Genomic DNA, 22,087 nt, shown 5'->3' on the forward strand with positions numbered 1-22,087 from the left:
TACCCGGACACCAAGCCCTATGTCGTCGCCACAACCATCACGCCTCGTATAAAACTGCAACACAGACTCTCGCTGTGCAGTAAACATCGTCGTTTTCCTCCAGCTCCATTTGCAACGCACTCTTGCGCTGTTCAGTGATCAGCGTCGTCTTCCTAAAGTTTCATTTTCTCCGCCCCCAAGTTCATTTAACAGGTAAGCACGCGAGTGACTCTAAAGTACGCCACACACATACGCCATTTGGGCGAGTGCGGGCGAGGTCTGCGAGCTTTGTCACGGCCGGTCTCGAAGGAGAACGCGCTTCCCTCGAGACTGTCCGTGGCGTTGTATCGGGCGAATCTACCAGGCGGCGCGGCAACCTTTGCGGCATTAAAGCCCCTCGTGGCGTAGAGGAAGCATGAGAGGAAGTCACACTTGTTAAAGACAGACCAAGCCACACTAGCATGTTGCCGAGAAGCTTCAAGTGCGGAAGCGAGCAAAGATCTAGGCGGCAGCACTGACTGCAGCTGTGGCCGGTGGTTCTCTCGTGAAACTTGAATGAAGGATAGCTGAACCATTGCAATTAGCCTGCCCCTTTTGGTGCCCCCCCCCCCCCTTGCGTTTTTTTACTTTGTATTCAGGAGCTGCTCTAGGTGCGTTTTTTCGCGTCTTGCTCAGACGCTAATATTCGCCATTAAGTTGAAACCAAGAGCTTAGTATGGTTGCGGCGTTCGTGCTACTTGATTTTTTGGCTGAAAAGTCGGCTCCAAAGAAAATTTAGGAACAAATATGATGTATTTCTGCCTTTGTATATAACTTCTAGCAACAATGTCTCTCTCTCTCTCTCTCTCTCTCTATATATATATATATATATATATATATACAACCTCCGCCGTGGTGGTGCAGTGGTTAGGCTGCGGGATTGAATCCCGGCCGCATTTCGATGGAGGCGAAAAGCGAGACGCCCGTGTGCTGTGCGATGTCAGACCACATTAGAGAGGTGGTCGAACATTCCGGAGGCCTACACTCCGGCGTTTCTGATAGCCCCGAATCGCTTTGGAACGTTAAACCTAATAAACAAAAGTTTTGCTGCTGCTGGTTTTCTTGCTATTGGAGAATGGCTGTTGAACAAAACCTAAAGAATTCAGACACTAAAATAATTGCTTACCGAAAAACATGACAGCATTTTTAAATTGGCTTTCTAACACACAGACTTAATGAACAATCGAGATGACTCGTACCACTTACTGGAATTTAACCGGGTGTTTTCATATAAAGGCACATCTGTTCCGGGGATGTAGTAGTTTTTTTTTTCTCTTGGAACTTTAATTCAAGTGTAGGCAATCAAAAGTAGAGGCAGATTTGGGAGGAAACAATTTGACCGCCGCTGTCCTGAGCAGTTCAAAGCCCGCGATCAGCACGTGACCTCACCAACTGAAAACACTTCCCTGCTGGAAACAGGCGTGAGGTCCTTGCACTTAAAAAAAAAAGCATTAACGTTTAAGTACCACCGTGGAGGGATATCACAGGGGCGCGTGCACACGCACGCACACACACACACACACACACACACACACACACACACACACACACACACACACACACACACACACACACACACACACACACACGCGCACGCACGCACGCACACACGCACCGAATTGCTGATGGTTTAGCTTAACCTTAGTGTGTAAGCGAAAGCCTTATTACTAATGGTTTCACGAGGTAAAACTCTTTATTTGCAGAAGGAAAAGCCGGTCAAAAGGAGCAAGAAAATTCGGAAGACACCAAGAAGAAGAAGAAGAAGAAGGAGGAGAAGAGGAAGAAGAAAACGAAGACAGGAAGCTAGAAGAAGGGTGACCTTGGCTTTGCATGGCGTATTGAGAAGCTTTTGCTTCAAATTGAGACAGCCGAATTGGCAAAGGCGTAGCTTTGTGTACGCTGCGTGACTTTATTTCGCTGTTTTTAGTCTCTTTTTCTGGTCACGGCTAGCTGGGAGCCCTCGTGATGGGCTGGGCGTCCTTAAGCACCTTGAGGTACTCTCGCAGGTGGCGCACCGTGTACACCTGCACCGACGGATGAAAGTCAGTTAACACCGGCAGACAGAAAGTAGCCTTATTTGGCATATACGTATATACACATTCATAGCCAATAAGAAGCACCTAAAGACATAGATGAAGGAACTCAGACAGCTTGTCACTTCGTGCTCTTTTTTGCTGCTTGATAATGAAGAGCGCACGGTACATGTTTTGGTAATTATAATCAGTGTGAAAATAACCAATATTAGGCTCTGCACACGAGGACAGAGTGCGCTACCACTGTTTATATTGGAAAGAACGCCGAACGAACTAGTAACAAGTGCAGCTAAGCCCTTCGTTCCTCTTTCCTTTGTCTCCCCCTAATCCCCCCCCCCCCTTTTTTTTTTTTGGAAAGCATTTACATCGGGAAGGATTAATTTGCCTTCTTTAGGGCTATGAAATCGCCTCTGCTCACACACCCACATTGACAAAGACCGCATAGGGCCAACCACATGGAGCGAACTTTCTCTGCGAACTTCATGCGGCGCGGCGGAACGCCGACGCACCGTCGCCGTGCCGAACCACATACAGCGAAAAACTGGCGGCGTCGGCAGCGTCGGCGATCGAGTGAGAAAACGCACGACCAGGGTCCGCTTGAACAATGAACTTTTCACACTAAATGACATTTCAAGAGCAATGCTTAAAATAGAGAGTGTCTCAAATTGCTCCCGACAGCACTTGTATACAGCCTCCGAGCATACGTCCGACGCCGCAGCAACAGCGTACTGCAGGCGGGTTTCTCTGAGGCCGGTTTTGAGCCAGTGTTGAACAGAACATCGAAAAAGGTCCCGCTTCAGCTGTATCATCAAAGTAGGCAAAATAATAACGCTTACAGCACCTTATGGCGGGACTTACCAAAGCGGTGCCGCCCGCTGGCGCGACGGACGACAGTGCTCTGCCGTGCGCTGCTCCCTAGTCGTCGCTATGCCTAATTTTCTTTGCATCGATGGTACATATGAAACGGCGCTATGAAATTCCTTCGTGCTTTAGTAAACGGTCTATTCATAAAACTGCCCAACTCTCAATTCCATTCTCTAACAATAAAAGCAAAAGATGAATAATTTCGGCTCCACTTTTTAGCGGAGGTGGAGTGCAAGCGGACTGGTGCAGCCGTGCCGCAACGGCGGCAGCTGGTTGTGAGCAGAGCCTTGTTTGCATCGCAGCTGTTGCTTCTATATCAGCCACTAGGTACGGCTCAGCGATCATCAGGAAGGATTCAGTATTGACATTTGGTTTATTATTCACGGGAACAAACTTTAGCACACTTTTCTGAAGTTTTTCGCATCGTCGGTGCGCACGACTCGGAGCTGCAGCCGACGCGGAGCGGAGCAAGTGCTGCCATCTCACGGTGATCGCGCCCAGGAGCGGCCGTTCGCCCGGCTGCCGGCGAAAATATCTGGTCCGGTTTGATAGCCGGCGACCGGCCGCCGGCGGCGGCGAACGGCCGCCGGGCGGCAGTTCGCAAGGTTGGCCGCGGGAAAATCGCTCCATGTGGGTCGGCCTTTGACGTTCATGTCGCGACAGTAGGCTCGACGCACACGTGTCTGAAGCAAGAAGACCTGAATTGACGTAACGGCTGGTTTAGATGGAAGGGCGCAAATAGAGAGTAGAGTTCTGTTCCGCCGACGTTAATACCAAATCGGGGAAGGGCAGCGAGCGCTGTTATCGCTCGATCCTGCTGCAGTATTAAGACCTGCACGTACTGCGGATTTGGAAACGGGACTGGAAATCTTTTTATACCCGGCATCCATAGTGAAATTAGCTAGAAAACAAAGAATTATTAAAGAAAGAAAAAGACTGATTTGAAATGCCCATCAGAAGGGGTTCAAAATTCATGTGGCTTCATAAAATACACCTGGATCGCGTCCTTACGCGCAGCTGTTGCTTTTCTTTCCTTTTTTCTTTTCGTTTAACCGTTATTCCGCTCAGTCCATGCTTCGCAAAACAACAATTTTTTTTTTAATTTTGTGTGCGCATCAGTCACCATATATCTCAGCGCGACAGCAGAGCGATAGCGGACTGTTAAAACTGCGCTGAGCACCAACATTAAAACAGAAGTAAAAGCTATATCGCATCCCCACGTGCTGCCTTTCCAAAAAGGAAATAAAAAAAAAAAGCCTGAACAGTACGCGACATGCACTAAGCAAGATATATTTTTATTTTTTGTAGGAGCGGCGCTGCAATCTGCCACCAAAAGTACGCGTTTTTCGCTGCCTGCTGTTTAATATAAACTCGCATTCATGTACAGGCTCAGTCATACTTTGTGGCAATATGGCTGCGCGTGGATGAACACATGCGGAGCGTCATTGTGCGAAAGTCGATGGCAAGCTGAGACAAAATGGCACAAGACATAAAGCATCACCTCGACACACCTCTTCTCGTGTGCCCTGCGCGATGCAATGGCGCTCCGAAGGTGTGTGAGCACGCCGAGTCGCGTTCCCGCTAAGTGTGACCGACCCTGCACACGCTGATACTGCTGTAGCATATACACGCAGTGCGTTGAAAAAGCCTCACGCATTAGTGGCCCACAAATGGGAAGCACTGACCGCAGTTCGTGACGCACCTTCTCCACATTCCCGCTAACAGTGGCGGCACTTTTCGTACGTATAGACGTTATATGCTCTTCAGACGAAATGCAAGGAGTGCTCATCAGGAATAGCAAAAATCTTCTTGGTCACGGGGTTTAACTGATGTTTTCGTACTCAAACATTGTCGCCAGCGACGTACTGCGCTGCAGAATGTTACCAATACCTCTGCCCCAATATATTTCACTGAGCGTATACAGTGAGTTATAGCTGAACGCCAGGAAACCGCCAGTCGTCATTAACCAACCTTGAACCATAGGAGCTTACCTTGAAGACTACTACGACTACAAGAATGATCGAGGGCATCTTGAAGAAGCCGAGCTGGAAGAACAAAGCAAACAAACAAAAAAGGAATGCCCAAATTATCAGCGAAACCGACAATGTGATTCAGTTAACTAACAGAGAGCTTTAGCTTGACGGAGACGTATTATGGGTAGACGTATACCGGTTTGCCAGACCACTCTTGCGCGCGCGCGTTGACGTAGCTGGGAAACCGGTATATATATGTCTACAATAGTACGTCCGTGGCCGTCTTGAGGTAGAAAAAGAATAGAGAGAGTAAAAAACGGCTTGCAAATAAAAAAAGACCGGTGCGATACATAGAAAATATAATACGATTAAGCAAGGCGCACTGGCGTCACTGAGCAAAAAAAGAAAAAATAAAAATAAAGAAAGAAAAATTTAGCTGCGTTTTTTGTAATACCTAACAGCTCTCGAAAAAAAAAAAAAAAAAAACTTGTTTGGCTGATCGTCATAGCTCCTACTTTATTTGAAGGTTCACTACCCAGGTGAATTCTCGGAGTCGCGACCTCGGCACGAACGGCACGCGCTCTTTTTTTTTTTTTAATTGTATGCTTGCTACCCAAAAGGTCACTGACTCGTTCAAATCAAATTCTCACTTTGAGAATAAACATTTTGCGTGCAAAAAAAACAAAAAAAAACGATTACTCACACCTAACTCTTTGCAGCTGTAAAAAGGCCGTTCGATAATACTCGCAAAGAAAGAAAAAGAAAACACACAAGTAGCTTCGGAGGTGCGTGTTTGCCAACTGCAGACCGCATAGCCACGAGACCTAAAACAACTAAAAGACTAAACGCACCCGTAAGCGGCTCTGGGCTCCACGTAGAAGATAGAGACTACGCACTAGTAATAGTACGTATTATTGCCGAGTTGGTAAATAAGAACTTAAAAGGCAAATAATTACTCTTTAATATATTAGGTTGTCAATGGATGTGTCGCGTAATAGGGGCAATAAAAAAGAGAGAGACTTGTTCTGGGGGGCTCAACTAAAATGAGCACCTATATAATTGCGTCCACCTACGGGGCCGATTAAAACAACATAAAAATAGAGAAATAAAACAGGTTTATTTTCGAAATGCTTTCTATGCATTGCTATGTAATGCTTTACACTCAAGGCGGTCGCACGAAAATATGTTCACTGAAGAACCCATCTTGTAGTAGCAGCAAAAGGGGGAATATGACTGCCTTCTTCCAGTGGAATTTAATAGAGGTTTCTCTAATGCTACAAGTGATTCATTTAATTTACATTCTGACATTTATAGCGTGCAAAACAACGCGCCAGTCAGCACGTCTTCGTTTTGTATCTGAAAATGATTTTAACTCAGTGCTTGGTACTCTGAAGTCCTTATTGTGCGTTTTCTAGAAGAGTTGTGGAGTGCGTTTCTGAATGTGTGGAGCGAATGGCTGCTAACGCTAGTTATATTATGGACTGCCTCTTATCTACGTATGGAACCAGAAAGAAGTAAGTTGTGAAGAAAAAAGTCAACTAGCAATTAATCGCGAGTGTTTCACTTGCATTTTCGGTGCCTCTCGTTAAATTATGGGACTTCTTCATTTTCTCGTACCAATATGCATTTTTGCTCGATTAGAGTACGGTTGTTATCTGCAGAGCAGACGAGACATGGCACGCGACGACGATGATGATGATGATTATTATTAATATGGCACTAAAGGGCAGGCAACATCAGCAGACAAAATCAAATGGTCGCAATCGCTTCGCGTCCGCTCTCATGATAAAAGAAAACAAAAAGAATAGCTTCTTTAACACCGAAAGCTCGCGTCCAAACAGTGTGGCAGCGAGTGAACGTATGCACATGCGTAGTGGGGGCACTGCGGCCTCTTTCACTCACGTTCTCGCCGTTCGCCTTCCAGGCCATGAAGCCAACCCACGAGACAGCCTCGAATGCTGTGCACGCCGAACTCCAGCCGATGTACACTTGCAGCACTTCCCGGCAGTTCTGCAGAGGCAGCGCGTCGCCCGTGTGCATCAACAGAATTAGAGCAGACAATAAGGAGTGCCTAACCTAACCTAACCTAACCTAACCTAACCTAACCTAACCTAACCTAACCTAACCTAACCTAACCTAACCTAACCTAACCTAACCTAAACTAACCTAATCTAGCTTAACATGACTTATGCAAAATTAATTAATTGTGCCCTGCGAAGACGATAACCTAATTTCGCTTTTTCTACGCGTTTTCAAGATTAGAACTATCAGTAACAGAATAAAAATAGCTCTCTGACTTCTGGGAGCTGCTTGTGACGCTTTTGGGGTCACAAACTCTGCGGAGGAAAACGCGCGACTTAACCCGTTATCAAAACTCACCTGCCCGAATGATGACCAGTTTTTTTTTAGAAAAGTCGAGCATATATACTCACTGCATTTTCTTTTCTTTTTCGCGAAACTATGTTGTTTCAAAGACCCGGGTAAAAATTTACCACCGATGAAAAGTCTACATTTGTATTCTGCATGACCGCAGGTAATTTTATCCACCGTTACGATGAACACACGTTTTGAGAAGAGAAAGATGTACTACACGGCGACACATCATGATGCGTATGCCAGGGTCACCATATCCTGAACATATAGCGAAAAATGTGCTTTTTTTTTTTTTTTTTTTTTCAATGTCTAAACGAACGTTTTAACCTCGTGCTTTCACTTGTGATTTAAAAGCTCATGTATTCCCTTCACAGAAAAACTATAACCAATCTATCATTTGATAAGCGTCTGGTAAAACTACACCGTTATCATGCGTATCTAAAATACACGCATATTGACCACTAACCGTTAGCTTTTGTCATGTCTTTCACGGAGGGCCCAGCTTCTTTTTGGGTTCCCTCTCCCCTTAAATCATAAGAAGCTTTAAGATTTTGAGGAGCCGAATAGTCTTTTTTAATGGCGAGTTTTTTTTTTTTGTTTTTTTTTTCATTTTTTTTTTTTTTTTTTTAGCCGGTCAGTTCTCAATCCTCTGTCCACGATCATTACTGTGGTTAATCAGCAAGCTTATCACACAGCGGAAAAGCAGGCAAGATATGAACGAAGCCACCATCGTAAGCAGAATGAAGAGGGTAAAATCAGCATCGAAGCATCTTTCAGAGAAAATAATCAAACTTTGCACTTGCAGAATCTTTTGTAACCTCCAGAAAGCGCGTTTAACACTTGACTTCAAGCTGTCAGTGCTGCAATTTTGTCTTGATATCTTAATTATGGCTGAATTACGGCGCTAATATGAACACCGAGCCGTAATTTTAACCTTCCTCAACTGCACGACCAACAGGAAGTAGGTATTAAGGTGACGTCAAGGGTGGTTTATTATTTTCTTCCTTTTTTTTCCTTTTTTTTTTTTGTTGCCCCACGCATAGCGTTAGCACTGCATAGACCGTATCAGGAGACGATCAATGATACTGTTAGAGGCCGGCGGCTTTTTGCAGAGTTCCAAATGCAAAACCTGTCGTGGTGGTGAGGTGGTTAAGATGCCCGACTACTCAGCCGGAGTTCCCATGTTCGATCTCGATCACCGGCGGCTGCGTTTCGATGGAGGCGAAACCGAGTGGCGTCCGTGTGGTGCGCAATGTCAGTGCACGTTAAAGAACCTCAGGTTGTCTAAATTTCCGGAGCCCTTCACTACGGCGTCTCTCGTAGCCTGAATCGCTTTAGGACGTCAAATCCTACAAACCAAACTAAATTAAAAAATTACGGCCGCTGCTCTGAAGTCTGTGAACGCTCCTTATTACTCATGGCGTCAACGCAATCATCTGGATGCAAAAATGGCCCGAATATTTTTCTCAATTTATTCACAAGAGGGAGCCCGACTCAATACTACGCTTACATCTTCGATGCCGATTAAAAGCAGCAGGTCCACCATGATGCTCAGCGTAGTCGTGATGACGTAAGGTATGGGCAGGAGCGTAACCTCTGTGCACAGAAGAAAAGAAGAGAAGGGTGCGTATGGTAGACTTTCTTAATTGAAAAACAGTAAATGAAAGAATACGGGGTGATTGTATCAATAACTTATTTTATTTATTTTGAACATACTACTAGCCTCTGTCGAGGATGTTGCAGGATTGGGGTACATCATGATAGGTAATTAGTAACACGTCACATGTTATACAAAGACTATGGAAATAACGTCGAAAATTGAGTAGACATCATGCGCAATTATGTCAAAGTCTGTAGTGTAATATGCAATCTCGTAAATGGAGGCATGTTTTTAATCTCAAAGTCAGTAAATTCTCGCTTTTGTGACATGTGTGCACCGTCTTGTTACTTCTGTGTGGATTTGACAACTCCAGGAGTTACATGTGTGCCAGCTTCTAAAATGAAGAACTAAAACTGAAACTGACTGAAGCTAATTTGAACTGATAAGGCTACCCTAGAAAATTCAAGCCGACCTGGAATGGCATGACAGCGACTTAATGGAGAATCGTTCATATACTGCAAACTAGCCCTTAACATGTGCGGGCACGCGAACAAAGTAAACCGAATGCAGGAGAGGTTTAGTTGCTGTTTCACATCGTTAGCAAGAACTACTGTCACACACACACACACACACACACACACACACACACACACACACACACACACACACACACACACACACACACACACACACACACACACACACACACACACACACACACACACACACACACACACACACACACACACACACACACACACACACACACACACACACACACACACACACACACACACACACACACACACACACACACACACACACACACACACACACACACACACACACACACACACACACACACACACACACACACACACACACACACACACACACACACACACACACACACACACACACACACACACACACACACACACACACACACACACACACACACACACACACAGTGATCGTGTTTTAGCGCATATGACTTGCACAGGCGTGTAAAACTAAGATCTTCGTAACAACAATAAATGATCTGAAAAGAAAAGGGTTTGCTGAGACCCTTTTTCAGATATTAGCTGAATCCGCTGACATTAAGGCACTCATTTTATTTCTAGTGCCCTGTCGCACTGTGACAACAAGGAATAAGAGATCAGAGCGTCCACTTGCCTTTCAAGGTGGTGTGAACGATGCTGAGTTTAATATAGACGGTCGCTTCTTCGGGGTTCACGACGATGAAGAACAGGATCAGCAGCAGCAGGGCATTCGAAATCTGCACCGTTGACAGGGGGAAAAGCACTGTTAGACAAGGAATCGGCTCAGGCGATATGGTGCTAACGGCATTGCGCGGCTGCTCACTGAAGGGATAAACGCGTACTGCAAACAGCGCGCATTACATCAGAACGAGATGTTATAACTATATTAGAGCAATAATAAGGGATAGCCCACAGCTGCCTTCGGTGCCCTATCCAGGAAATTGCAGGTAAACCATTAAAATCATCATCAAACTCGTGCTACATGCAATAAGTAGCCTCATAGTGTAAGCACACACCAATTATGAGGCGCTCTCAGTACTACCCATATGTATTAACTCTACTATTGTTATCTATGTTGCCGTGTTGGTGCAAAATAGGAAGTGAACATTTTAAGGAACTAAATGACGGAATGGTGCAGCGCTATACGGACGTGGTCTTGTAGTGGGCTTTTGTGCGCTCTCGCGCTCTCCTCTTCCTGTGGTTATTTCGCGTTTGAAACAGGCAGTTGCACATGATTCTAGGATATCAAGCGTAAGTAAACTGTTTGCGGGCCAAAAGTACATATGAGGCGATGAACGGCTGCGTCGATCAAGAGACAGTTCAAAGAATTTCGTGATTCCCTCGGAGGATCCGCAAGCCTTAACTGCAATGTTGAGATAAAAGGCTGGAGCAGGCATGAATACTGTGAGTAGAATATACTATAGAACCTATGCAAGGTTGGACTGCTTCACCCACACTTGACTTACTTTGCTTAGTTTTTTGTGCCCATTTTTTTTTCTTACCCCGCTTCGTTGTATGCTGTAACCTTAGAGATGTGACTGCATCAACTATACGAATGAGCGAATGCGGAACGATGTTGCGCTGTTCGATACCGGGCTCTGTTAGGCGTTCCCGTCTGGGTATAATATACGTAACACCAATGGTAATGCATTTGCGCAAAAGTTGTAATAGCCTTGCTGCAGATCTTTTGCATCTCTGCACCCGCTTGGCGCGAAATCATTCAAATACTCAAACTGTCGTGGACTGTATAACGAAGTCATCATCACACACCGCTCTTGTTCTATTTTGTACACAGCGCTCAGTTTAGACTTTGTCCGCACGTGTGTCATGCATACGCGGTAAACAAAGCCCCCTCTAGCGCTTGAATGCCATAGCATGAGGTAGGAAGCATGAAGATCTAGCTGTGGCGTCCTTACGAAGCAGAGCGCTGCGAAGCTCTGGATGCTGGAGCGGCTCCGCAGGTGGAAGCAGAAGTAGCAACCCGCTGGACAGCAGCCACGAGCAGAGGGCGGCCTGAGTAGTCGTCACAACAGAAAAGAGGCACGTTTTACACTCTTGATAGTAAGGGCGGCTCGGCTTGCAAACCGAGACTGCCCTTCAACCTTGTTCAGTGCCCTTTCGCATCGCAATATATATAGATGTATAATATATCAATTCCCAGCTCACCCATTCAAGCGCTCTGCACTCGCTCGCTCGCTCACTCGCTCACTCGCTCACTCACTCACTCACTCACTCACTCACTCACTCACTCACTCACTCACTCACTCACTCACTCACTCACTCACTCACTCACTCACTCACTCACTCACTCACTCACTCACTCACTCACTCACTCACTCACTCACTCACTCACTCACTCACTCACTCACTCACTCACATTGAAATAAATAAAGGTGGGAAGCCACAACACCATTTCATCGGAAGAAAGCAGTGTGTTATCAAATCTGTAGGCAATGTTTCGCTATGATATATTCTGTGGCAAGCATACCCCTGTGACAAGCGCGTGACGCAAGTGGGTATTCTTGCGATGGGACCTTTGGGTGCTTTGTTCATTTTCTTTTCTTTTCATGCGCCTTTGGTTCCTTTCTACAACAGTTTTAATGTCTTGCTGCCCCGTATGGCGCTAATCTTTCAAGTTTTTAATACGGTTGGTCATTTTGCTATGTGTAGCTCGTATCATATATGGCACGGCTTTGTTGGCTTTCACGTGCGCGAGGTTGTCTTCTGGTTCGCCAAAGGTCTTCTTTCGACGTTACATATTTTCTTACTTGATTATAAGACCACATGCGCCACTTGGTTATAAAAGCCATCAATGTTTTCCATAAAATTTCAGTTCCACGTATCACCCTATGTCGTCGCCTCCTGCTGTCATGTGCCTGCCGCGGTTTTCAGTTTTACAATGTCTCACCAACTGGCCTATCAAACAACCCTCCTGAACAATTAAACATAAGCCAGACAGCCTTAGAGTGGAACAAGCTCCTGCAATCTGCCTCTCGCCACATACCGCATTTATGCAAATCTAGACCGATTGTTAACTTTTTTTTAATAACACGGGATGGGGGGGGGGGGGGGGGGGGGGGGGGGGGGGGGGGGGGGGGGGAGGAAGTATTAGGTCGGCTTAGATTCGAGGATTATATATAAGCCGATAAATGAAGTGGAAACGAGGGGGCTCGGTATAATACATGAAGGAAAGAAGCCAACAGTCAGCGAGGCCAAGGAAAGCATTGGGGATTGTACTTTGTCTTTTTTTTTTAATGTTTACTTCTGTAATCGCATAAATTAGTAATGTAATTAGAAGTACGATTGAAATAGAGAGGATATATTATTCTGGAGCAAAAATTATATCGCTTAACACGCGCGAGCATTGTGACAGCGCTGACTACAAAAGTAAACGTGCTAGCGAGCACGAAGGACATGTTAGAGGCATGTACAAGATTGGGCTGGGGAGGGCGGCGTTGAGCGATAGGAAAACCGATTCACCTTTGAGCAGGGGGTGGGGATGCTGCCACTGGTGCTGCCGCTGGTTCCGCCATTCTGTCCTCTCGAGATGATGATAATGGCAGTAGTCGAAATGGAAGCGTCGTGTTTCTTCTTTCTTGAAATCCTCATCTTACTCCAACAGCCTGAAACTGCTTTCCGATTGGCACAGTTTCCCATAATTAACGCCGTTCTCCTTCATTTAATGATCACAGGGTAAAAAAAAAATGCAGGCAGTTCAGAACTGGACTTATATGCCGCATTCTTTAGACGGGCAACATGTGTGGCTTATGAAACGACAAGTGGAAGCGCACAACGTGCACTGCCCCCTTCCGGGCGTGCATCAAAAGAAGAAGAATCTTGAATCTGCACGTAAGGCCACATAGACCTTTTCCACTATTATAATTATTATTTTGAGTCATTTCTGATGCTTCAAGAGACACGACTACCGGCTATCTACTACTGGGGAACAACTCTGAAGAAGAGAGAAGGAATCACTTTATTCTTTCAGCGTAGTACCAAGGATCAATGGTACGATCAACAACTGATCGTACCATTGATCCGATGTCAGCCAGGCACGCCAGGAGAATGGGAAGGGGGAAGGAAACTGGGAGGATTGAACAGTGACGAGGCGACGAGGCGGGAAAATAGACAGTGTTCCAATTTCACATAAAGAGCCGTCACATAAATAGAGTCAATTGGAGCAAGTGGGGTCTGAGACGAGCAGGGGTGAGGAGAGTGTTTGGATTTTGCGAAACGTGTGTGATTTCGGTGCGGTAAGACCAGGGTGGGGCTAAGGAGATTGATGAGGTACAGCCTGAAGTTCTTGTAATTTTTACGGTTGGTACGTTTGTAGCCTAATGCATCACCACTCGTAGGTCAGCTGACCTAGAGGATCGTTGGGGCGCCCTGTACTGAATGTCGCGCGCTAGCTAAGTCATTTTCGACAGTCACTGCATGACCAGAAATCTACGTAAAAGTGAGGATTGCTGGACAGAGAAGTGACAGTGCTTCTTCGAGATCCTCTCTTAGGTCTTGGGGTAGTGTACTCTTTTGAATAGAACAGAAGAAAAGCCTGTGGGTCAGTGTAGACGACATTACTGGCACCTCGGGTATCTGTGAGGATGACTGGAGATAGTGCACTATCAGAAAAAGTTTGAGGTGATGATACTGGGAGGATTTAGATAGGGGCTACAGGTATAAGTTTGAAGAACGGGTGACTTCGAGGTATAAATAGCATACGCGGCGGAACCAATGTCTTGTGTGTGTGACACATCTGTTTACGCCATGGTATGTGTGGAGAAGAGAGGAAAGTGATGAAAATCTTGAGCTTGTCGTCGTCCCTCATGAAGACCGGGGGTCATGTTACGGGGGATGGGAGGGAGTCCGCTGGCACATAAAGTGGGAGGCAGATGTGTGGGATGCCAGCCTTTGCCAGAATCCAGCTCCCTTGAAGAGTACCAAGGAGAGCAATATGGCGATCACGGTGGAGGTCGATAATGGATAGGAGAGGAGGAAAGAGACCAGCGTCGTATAAGCGTTGGTTTGAGGTCTGGATGGGCAGCTGCAGGGTCGCCTTGTACAGAGTATTAAGCGCGGATGCAAGCTTGGTGTGCTGCATCTGTGCTAATGTATAGTAAGGCATATAGTTAAGAATTTTGTTAAGTGCGGAGGAATGAGCCAATTGACTAGCTTCTTTTTCGTGCAGACCGGCGCGCCTTTTCACAACCCGTCGGACCAATTGTGTCACGCAGTGGTAGGTGTTGATGGCCTCGGTGATGGCAGAGGGGTTGCTTTTGACGGGAAGCTGCATCCACGGTAACTTATAAAATGTTACTAGTGGTTGGGCTGATTGCTGATCGAAAGAAAGAGAGAGAGAGGAACTGAACAGAGCCTTGATAAGCTTACTAGAAAGGAGCGGAAGTTCTGATTATTCAGGAGCAGTTTGGAGGCCAGCAGTTGGAAGAGGAATGAGCAGACGGTATATAAGTCCTGCGGCAAAGTGTTCGTTACCTCTCCGGGTGCCCTGTAAGTGCATCAGAGGGTGAGGTTGTCGGCATACATGACGTGATGGAGGTGGGGAATCTCCTGCAATGTTCGAGCTAGCGGAACCACTCGAGGGCGCTGCATCTTGAAGTGTAATACGGTGAGCAAGATAGACGGGGTGAGGTTATCGTACAAGTGAAATTGGGCTGTGCGGCCCTGTAAATTGAGGAAATATGTGTCTGCTATGCATTGTGACCGCATGCGGTTTGTTGGATGCAGTTGAATATGTAATTATGGCTTATGTTGTCGAAGGCCTTCCGCACATCGACTGGGCTTGGACAGAAGGGGGGCAGAGAACACGGTGTTGGAGGATTAAGAAAAGGCCTTGAATGGAGACGTGGGGCCGAAAGCCAATTTGTGTATGCGGGAGGAAGGCGATGGTGTCTAGATGCTCCTCAAATCGATCGAGTGCCATCATAGTCTTTCCGACGCAGGAAGCCAAGGAGATAGTGCGAAGATTCGGAAATTGGATGGCTTGCCATGATAAAGAATATTAAATGAAAAGCGGAAGGAGCCGCTTTTCATTTTACATTCTTTATCATTGAAAAGCATCACAAGACTAATTCTTATCGCTGACAATTTACAACTAAACATAAAAATAAAATCCCCAACGTTTGCCTTGGACTGTAAACTGTTGGCCCCGTTGAATTCTATAGTAACGAGCCCCTCATTCTCCCTCCAAAATGTCTGCGTATATATATATATATATATATATATATATGCTGAGTTCGTTTTTGTATTCTCATGCTGACGCGTGATGCAAGTACATCGACTGGCTCACATTCCTGTTCTATTTTCATAATCACTTCAACGCGACCACTTATTTGTGATGTAGACTGTTCCCGTCAGCTGGGAATAACTCTTCCAGAACTGTCTGAAGTTAGGTCCTTCTACTGTTTATCGCTCATCTGTGCCTGGCCAAGAAGTTGGCAGAGTTTATAGTTTGCCACATTCCAAACGCAAAATTTTGCTAAACACAAAAATTTATAAACAAAATGTAGTGGTATGATGGTACTCATGTGGCTTTGATCTGCACATACGAAGAGGCAATAAAAATATCTTGATGAAGAAACACCCTTCCCGCAGTGGACACCACCTTCAGCATTCCACGATGGACGACTGCTTCGATCGGCTGATGTTCAAGAACCGTCCTGGAATACAGACTATAAGCAGCATTTTCTTCGTGAGTCGGCGCAACTTCCAAATTTGAGTCTGTTCCGCCAGATTTCTACGTAACTATTAGTTTACTAATTAACTATTATACATTAAAACAGAAGTATACTGTACAGCAAGAGCAGCGCCAGAAAACAGACTATAAATCCCACTAGTTGCGGACGTAATCTTTGACGACATATGAAAATCCTGGTGAACGACATTGATACTGTTGCTCACCGGAGGAATTCTTTTTGGAAGACATAGCACGACGAACTTCCTTTCTGGGGTAACGGCTTTGGCATTGTAGCCTTAGGTATGTCGTAACAGAAAACTTGTCAGAAAGAATATTGTCAAGATGAGCTCAATTGGGGGACAGATGGGGGGGAGGAGGGCAAGGTTGTGCAGGTATGGACAGTGATGCAGCTGTTGACGTCCCTCTTTCGCCGCTAACGACGGAGTCTTCAGCGAAGAAAGTGGTACGCCAACGTCTGCAACATTTTCCATCAGGACGCTCACTTTCGTTGCTGCGATCCTCTTGTGCAGACCTTGAACAGCGTGCTGATGGTGGTGTTCCTATTCTGCGTCCTGTCGGCTGAAGAAGTCGCCGTTGAACTCAAGCTCAGCTCCGTCGACAGCAACCCAGAAGGTGCGACCATCTCGTACTGCGGGGAGTCGGGACTCTTTCCTAGTCAAGATTTATATGTGGCCTTTAGATTCAAAGTATTTGTAGGTCAGGACTATTACCTGGGTGCATCTACTTGTGCAGCATGTGAAAGGGCTGGGATAATTAGTAGACAGGCGTTGGTAGGCTGTCCTCAGATATAGGTTTAGCTTTACACCGTATAAAAATGACATACCCTACTTTAAAGAATAATTATCTACTCAGGAAAGGACTGCTTGCAAAATTGCTTTAATAGTATTCGAAGTCTATAAATACATGGCCCCACGTTTGTAGGGTGTCAGCGAACTTTCTCTCTATGCACACGACTCCCTCTACTTGCAGACTAAAGCACTACGCGGGCTTGGGCATGCACGAACGTCTGGGACCGTGGCTGGTGATCCAGGCAGGAAAAATCGCTCGCTCTTTGGCCAGCCCCTGCGCCCCAGGAAACGCGGATACGTGCTTTCTATGAACGACACCGAGCCTGGTTCGGTCCGGGCTTATGTTCCCCGGGCCAAACCATGTTAAAATGGCGGTCCCAGGGAACACATGCCCGGGTCTGACACGGGTCGGGCCGGGCTCGGTATCGTTCATAAAAAGCACGGGTCCGCCGTTTCCCGGGGCGTTCGAGTAGTGACAACAACAACAACAACAAAACAAAAATTCTAGAGGGCAAATTGGACCTCTAAAGTGCGATGAGATCAAAAACTTTGTTTGAAACGCCGCTGATTCCTGCTTTACGGTGTCCGCTTATGTATGCTAGGTGGTGCGGCGTTCGAGGAAACGCCAAATGAAAGGCGCAGCACGGGCGCCAGCATCGGACGCCCGGCCAGGCGGTGTCAGATTCGTATATGCGGGAATTTCCCGCTGAAGTCATCTGTCATGACTGAACGTGACGTCATCACGACGTCAGTTTCGAGTATTAGACATGACCAAATGTAATGTTATGATGACGCCACGTCCGGTCAAGGCCGTTTACGTCACCAGGTGATGACGTCACAACTCGCGCTATCCCGCGGAATATCGCGAAGTGTGACACTTCTCGCGGATGCACGCACGAACGGACTCTTATGAGCCTATAAAGGTTTCAGCCTTAAAATGAAATATGACCATGTTGTGGATGAGAGAGGGGTTGCTCAGCGACTATTTACTTTTTGGTGCCTGCTGTAGTTTCTCAGGAGAGAAATATAAGAAATAATGGTACCTTTTTTGGGGGGCTCGCTGCCAAAGTTATATCGAAAATGAAGGAATCCCACGCTGAATCCTGCCAGTGGTCTTCGCTAACTGGAAATAATATAAGACTTAGCTGCATAATCCACAGACCAATTTTATCGGGCGCTATGAAGTCCAATGTCCAAGTGACGCCGTGCACGAAAGCCGGGCCACCTTGAACGATACTTTTCAGTCAATTAAAAGCGGTGTTTTTCAGGCTGCTTTTGCCTGCTCTGCAGAATCCAGCAGCGGTGGCGTTCTCAGCAGAGCGTTGTAATTCTTGACACACGGCTCATTTTAACGATTGCATTCGCCGACTAAAGAGCAGATTTGTAATGACTCGATTTACTTAAGTGGTCCTGGGTCCACACTGGGCATGATGAGATGGAGGACAGACTTGGGATATACTTTTCAACATATTTAATTAAAGCATCTGCCTCAGCTTCGCTTACAGCTCGCCGTCACTGGGTTGTTTCGCTGCGTCAGCGTGGTGTGGCACGGGCTCCGAACAAGGGCTGGAATGCCGAATGCTGCGGCTTGCTTTCACTAGGCTGCGTCGCTGCGTCGGCGTGGTGCTGCACGGGCTCCTAAGAAGGGCTGGGTGTTCGTAACGGCGGAATGCCGAGGGCTGCCGCTGCTTCCTTCGTTTCCAGCTGGCGGTGGGGATAAGCTGTCAGGCGTGGTGGCCGTTCAAAAAGCCGAGCTTGGGAACCCGCTTCATATCCTCTTTTCAGATTACGAAACCAAATAAGCTGTATTGCTCTTTAACGTGTTCATTGATTATTGCTTTTCTTCTGTATAAGAGTCTATTTGCACGCAGTAAGCATTTTTTTTTTTTTTCGCGGTTGCGGAAACGTGCCCGCCGGCCAGGTCGAGTCACGCTGAGCCTTGCCTACCGGACCTAGGCTCATGAGAGGAATTATTTTATTTTATTTATTTAAATACCCTTGGAGCCCAGCTGGGCATTACATTCGAGTCCGGGCTGTAACAAGCTTGAAGCCATTGGCGTGGGCCATGCTCTGGTTTTGAATCTCAGGCTCGAGCCTCGCAATGTAGTCCGCGTAGTGCTTTGGTGCACACACTTGTCTAGATCTCGAGCAGCGTACCCTACACTTCTCTAGCGTCGCTCACATCTAATACCCACGTATTGGTGAATCGCGATTCGATGCCTCCGACGTAACGAATGCTAAGTGCATTATGTTATTAGGCATCGTAATCAAGGTGTCGCAATTACATATCATAATTCACAGCCGGTGTTTTTCCTGCCAGAAGTAAAAATCGCCGGTTCCCTGGTGGTGGCTTCGTTCTACATCAGCAGCCTAGTGGATCTCTACCTTGTCATCGGCATTGAAGATGTAAGTTGGGAATATATCGCTGCCCTTGTCACCTGTAAGAGAGGGTTTCCGCACATTAAATTCCTTCATCATTTGGACTACTGAAGAGGCCGGTGCACACGTCTAGCTTTCCCCAAAGGTGTGGTTATGGAGGATAGTTACGTACCGTACAAAAGTTAACCCAATATAGAAAGCAAGTGTGTCGCCAAAGGCGACACACTTTGGCGCTTTGACGGTTGGAGCAAAGGGCTTTGCTCCGCGATGCACTACAGGATACAGCCGTGCAAAGAAAAGTCGCTGTTTTAGGTACTTAAAGGGCGAATATAACACTAAATGTGTTGATAAACGACATCCCATGTAAGCACTGTTTGCTGAAACCTTCAGACTTTTTATGTGACAAGAATTTCGAGCTTCATTTCGGTGTAGAAAATGTAACAAGAAATTTACAAAGGCCAAGTTCGTACGTACGCCGCACTGACCATGTTTTAGCTAAGGATGCGGTGTCAACAATTAAGGTTCGATGACTGTCCTGCACACTACTCAAAAGTCAGGAAAACTAAAAGAAAAAATGCGTGGTGACAAGCACAATGTTGGAATTCCTAAGAAACACCGTGTTCTTCACGAGCTGTTCGACATAGTCATCAAGATGATGCGGAAAATCAGGACCCGTACTTCTGCAGAGGAGGTCCCGTAAAAATCATCCTCCTCGAACACCGCATCGTGCCGCTTCAGCTTTGTTTGAAGGTCGTCGTATATTTTACCTTCGAGCTCTTGCTTTGGCTGGCATCGACTCGAACTAGATGGAGTCAGGAGCATTTATAAAAACGAGCGATCGAGGTCAATAATTTTCGTACTGTTTGACTTGTAAGTCGTACATGTGCTGTTTTTCTCAGCAGCGACACCGATTATTTTTTGCCCTTTGACAGTAAAGCTAGTCATTTGTTCCTAAGCAATCTTATGAGATTAATTACGAGTAATATAGTATATGTCCATTTACCAAGCGGACAGAATCGCAGCACAGGCCTGCATGTGTTTTTTTTTTTTTTTTTTGTCGTGCTTGCTTGAGACAATTTCTCATTATGCAAATAATTTCAAGTTAGGTAATTTAATGTACGTTATAAATAAAACAGAAGATATCAGATTCTTCTCAGCTCAACTCGCTATGAAGAAAGAATTACGATTGCTCATCGCGGTCCGCACCGCTGCTCAGACAATCTGCACTCCAGGATCCCCTGGAAGTTTGTCGGTTCGTCGGGATAATCAATTACCGATGACTGATCAGTGCAGGCATTCACTTTTATCGCCCTGGTTACGAGCGAATTGTTGAAAATTCCAATGTTTCTGACACGTTAAAAAACTGAACATCACGAGAACGACTGCACACTGACGGTTATAAGAAAGCATGCAGCTTATTTTTTGGTATTTACTCATTTCGCCTAAACTTTGTACTGAAATTAATTGCTCCTATTGACGGTCAGTATGTGTTTTCCTAATTACAGCATTTTCTTGCCAACGTTTATTGGTGCCCAAATTACTTCCCCGGTTATAACTCCAAAAGCGAGCGCAGTCGTGTGGCGCCATCTGTCAGAGCGTCGGGAACTACGAGCGTTTCTGTGAAACGCACGGAGCGCTCGTTGAGACACTTTTCTATTCTAACACCGTGATCATGACTATGCACCAATCACGCGGCGATTTTAGAAGAGCGAGGTTTAGTGAAAGGAGCTTCTAGCATGACCCCGTGGCGCCTTGAGGACGTGAGCTTTCGTGGTATCGAGCAGGTGGTGTCACGGCATCACAACAAAGCCACTTCGCTATCAACACAAAAGCTTGGAGCATGTCTTGTAAATTGTGCAGCGTGCTTTTCATATTCTAATCTCTAGCTTTGGTACCTCGTTTCTTCTGCTTCTGCTCCTGCACCGTTCGGCGGCGGCGGCGTCAGAACTCCCGGGTTCCCATGCTGGCGTACATGTGGTGGTCCTCGTTCACTGCCGTGGCCCACGCACTAGGACTGGTCGCCATCGCCGTCTGGAGGGGCAACAAGGAGAACGTGAGTTGCAACGAACAACTCCTGATACTGATGGACATTCCTCTTGTTTGTGTCCTCAGTCTTCGTGCACCGGTACTCGCCCATGTGGTTGAAATTTGGAAGGCTAACGCAGAAAATAGAACGGAAAATGGTAGGTGTAACGTTAAGACATAGGAAGCGTGCGGAGTGGTTCAGAGAAATAACTCGAGTTAACGACATTCTAGTGGAAGTCAAGAAGGAGAAATGGGCATGGGCAGGACTTCAGTGCGAAGAAGGGATAACCGATGGCCACTAAGGGTAACAAATTTGATTCCAAGAGAAGGAAAGCGTAGCAGGGGGTGGCAGAAAGACAGGTGGACAGAGGAGGTCAAGAAGTTTGCAAGGGTCAAGTGGATGCAGCTAGCACATGAACGTGTTAATTGGAGTATAATGGGAGAGGCCTTCGCCCTACATTGAGTATAGCCCGGTTGATGATGATGAGGAGGATTTCTGTGCACTTATAGGTATATATAGTTTTTGCAAGCCAGTTAGGCTCCCTTACAGTATATGAATAGTCGATAAGCTCTGAAATTATGAACATCGGTCTGCGGAGAGCTAGCAGCAAGAATATTAGAGTGCTAGGTGTTCCTTCAGCACACTGATTGGCTAGTATTGCAGCGAGGTGTTATCGTTATCAGACTCGTTTCACGACCCGAGTTGTTTAGCAAACTAAGTAGTGTTGATTACTGATCCCGGTGAAAGGCATGCGCTGGTGTAAAATTTGTTATAGTAGA

At 46.2% G+C, this 22,087-nt stretch overlaps 1 protein-coding gene across 1 annotated transcript; it reads right to left on the minus strand.

The window, feature by feature from the left end:
* Window positions 1-1,964: 1,964 nt before the first annotated feature.
* On the minus strand, window positions 1,965-21,307 carry LOC146190749 (uncharacterized). The gene is made up of 9 exons (XM_084600230.1): window positions 21,226-21,307; window positions 19,289-19,341; window positions 16,598-16,743; window positions 11,320-11,416; window positions 10,038-10,140; window positions 8,772-8,857; window positions 6,791-6,898; window positions 4,907-4,960; window positions 1,965-2,042 (listed from the first exon to the last, which is right to left on the minus strand). Exons 1-9 carry the CDS (start codon window positions 21,305-21,307, stop codon window positions 1,965-1,967), a joined length of 807 nt encoding a protein of 268 aa, XP_084456356.1.
* Window positions 21,308-22,087: the final 780 nt, after the last annotated feature.

This window comes from Amblyomma maculatum, chromosome 4, assembly GCF_055883805.1.
Source record: "Amblyomma maculatum isolate TAMU_Amacu chromosome 4, ASM5588380v1, whole genome shotgun sequence".
Taxonomy (NCBI): domain Eukaryota; kingdom Metazoa; phylum Arthropoda; class Arachnida; order Ixodida; family Ixodidae; genus Amblyomma; species Amblyomma maculatum.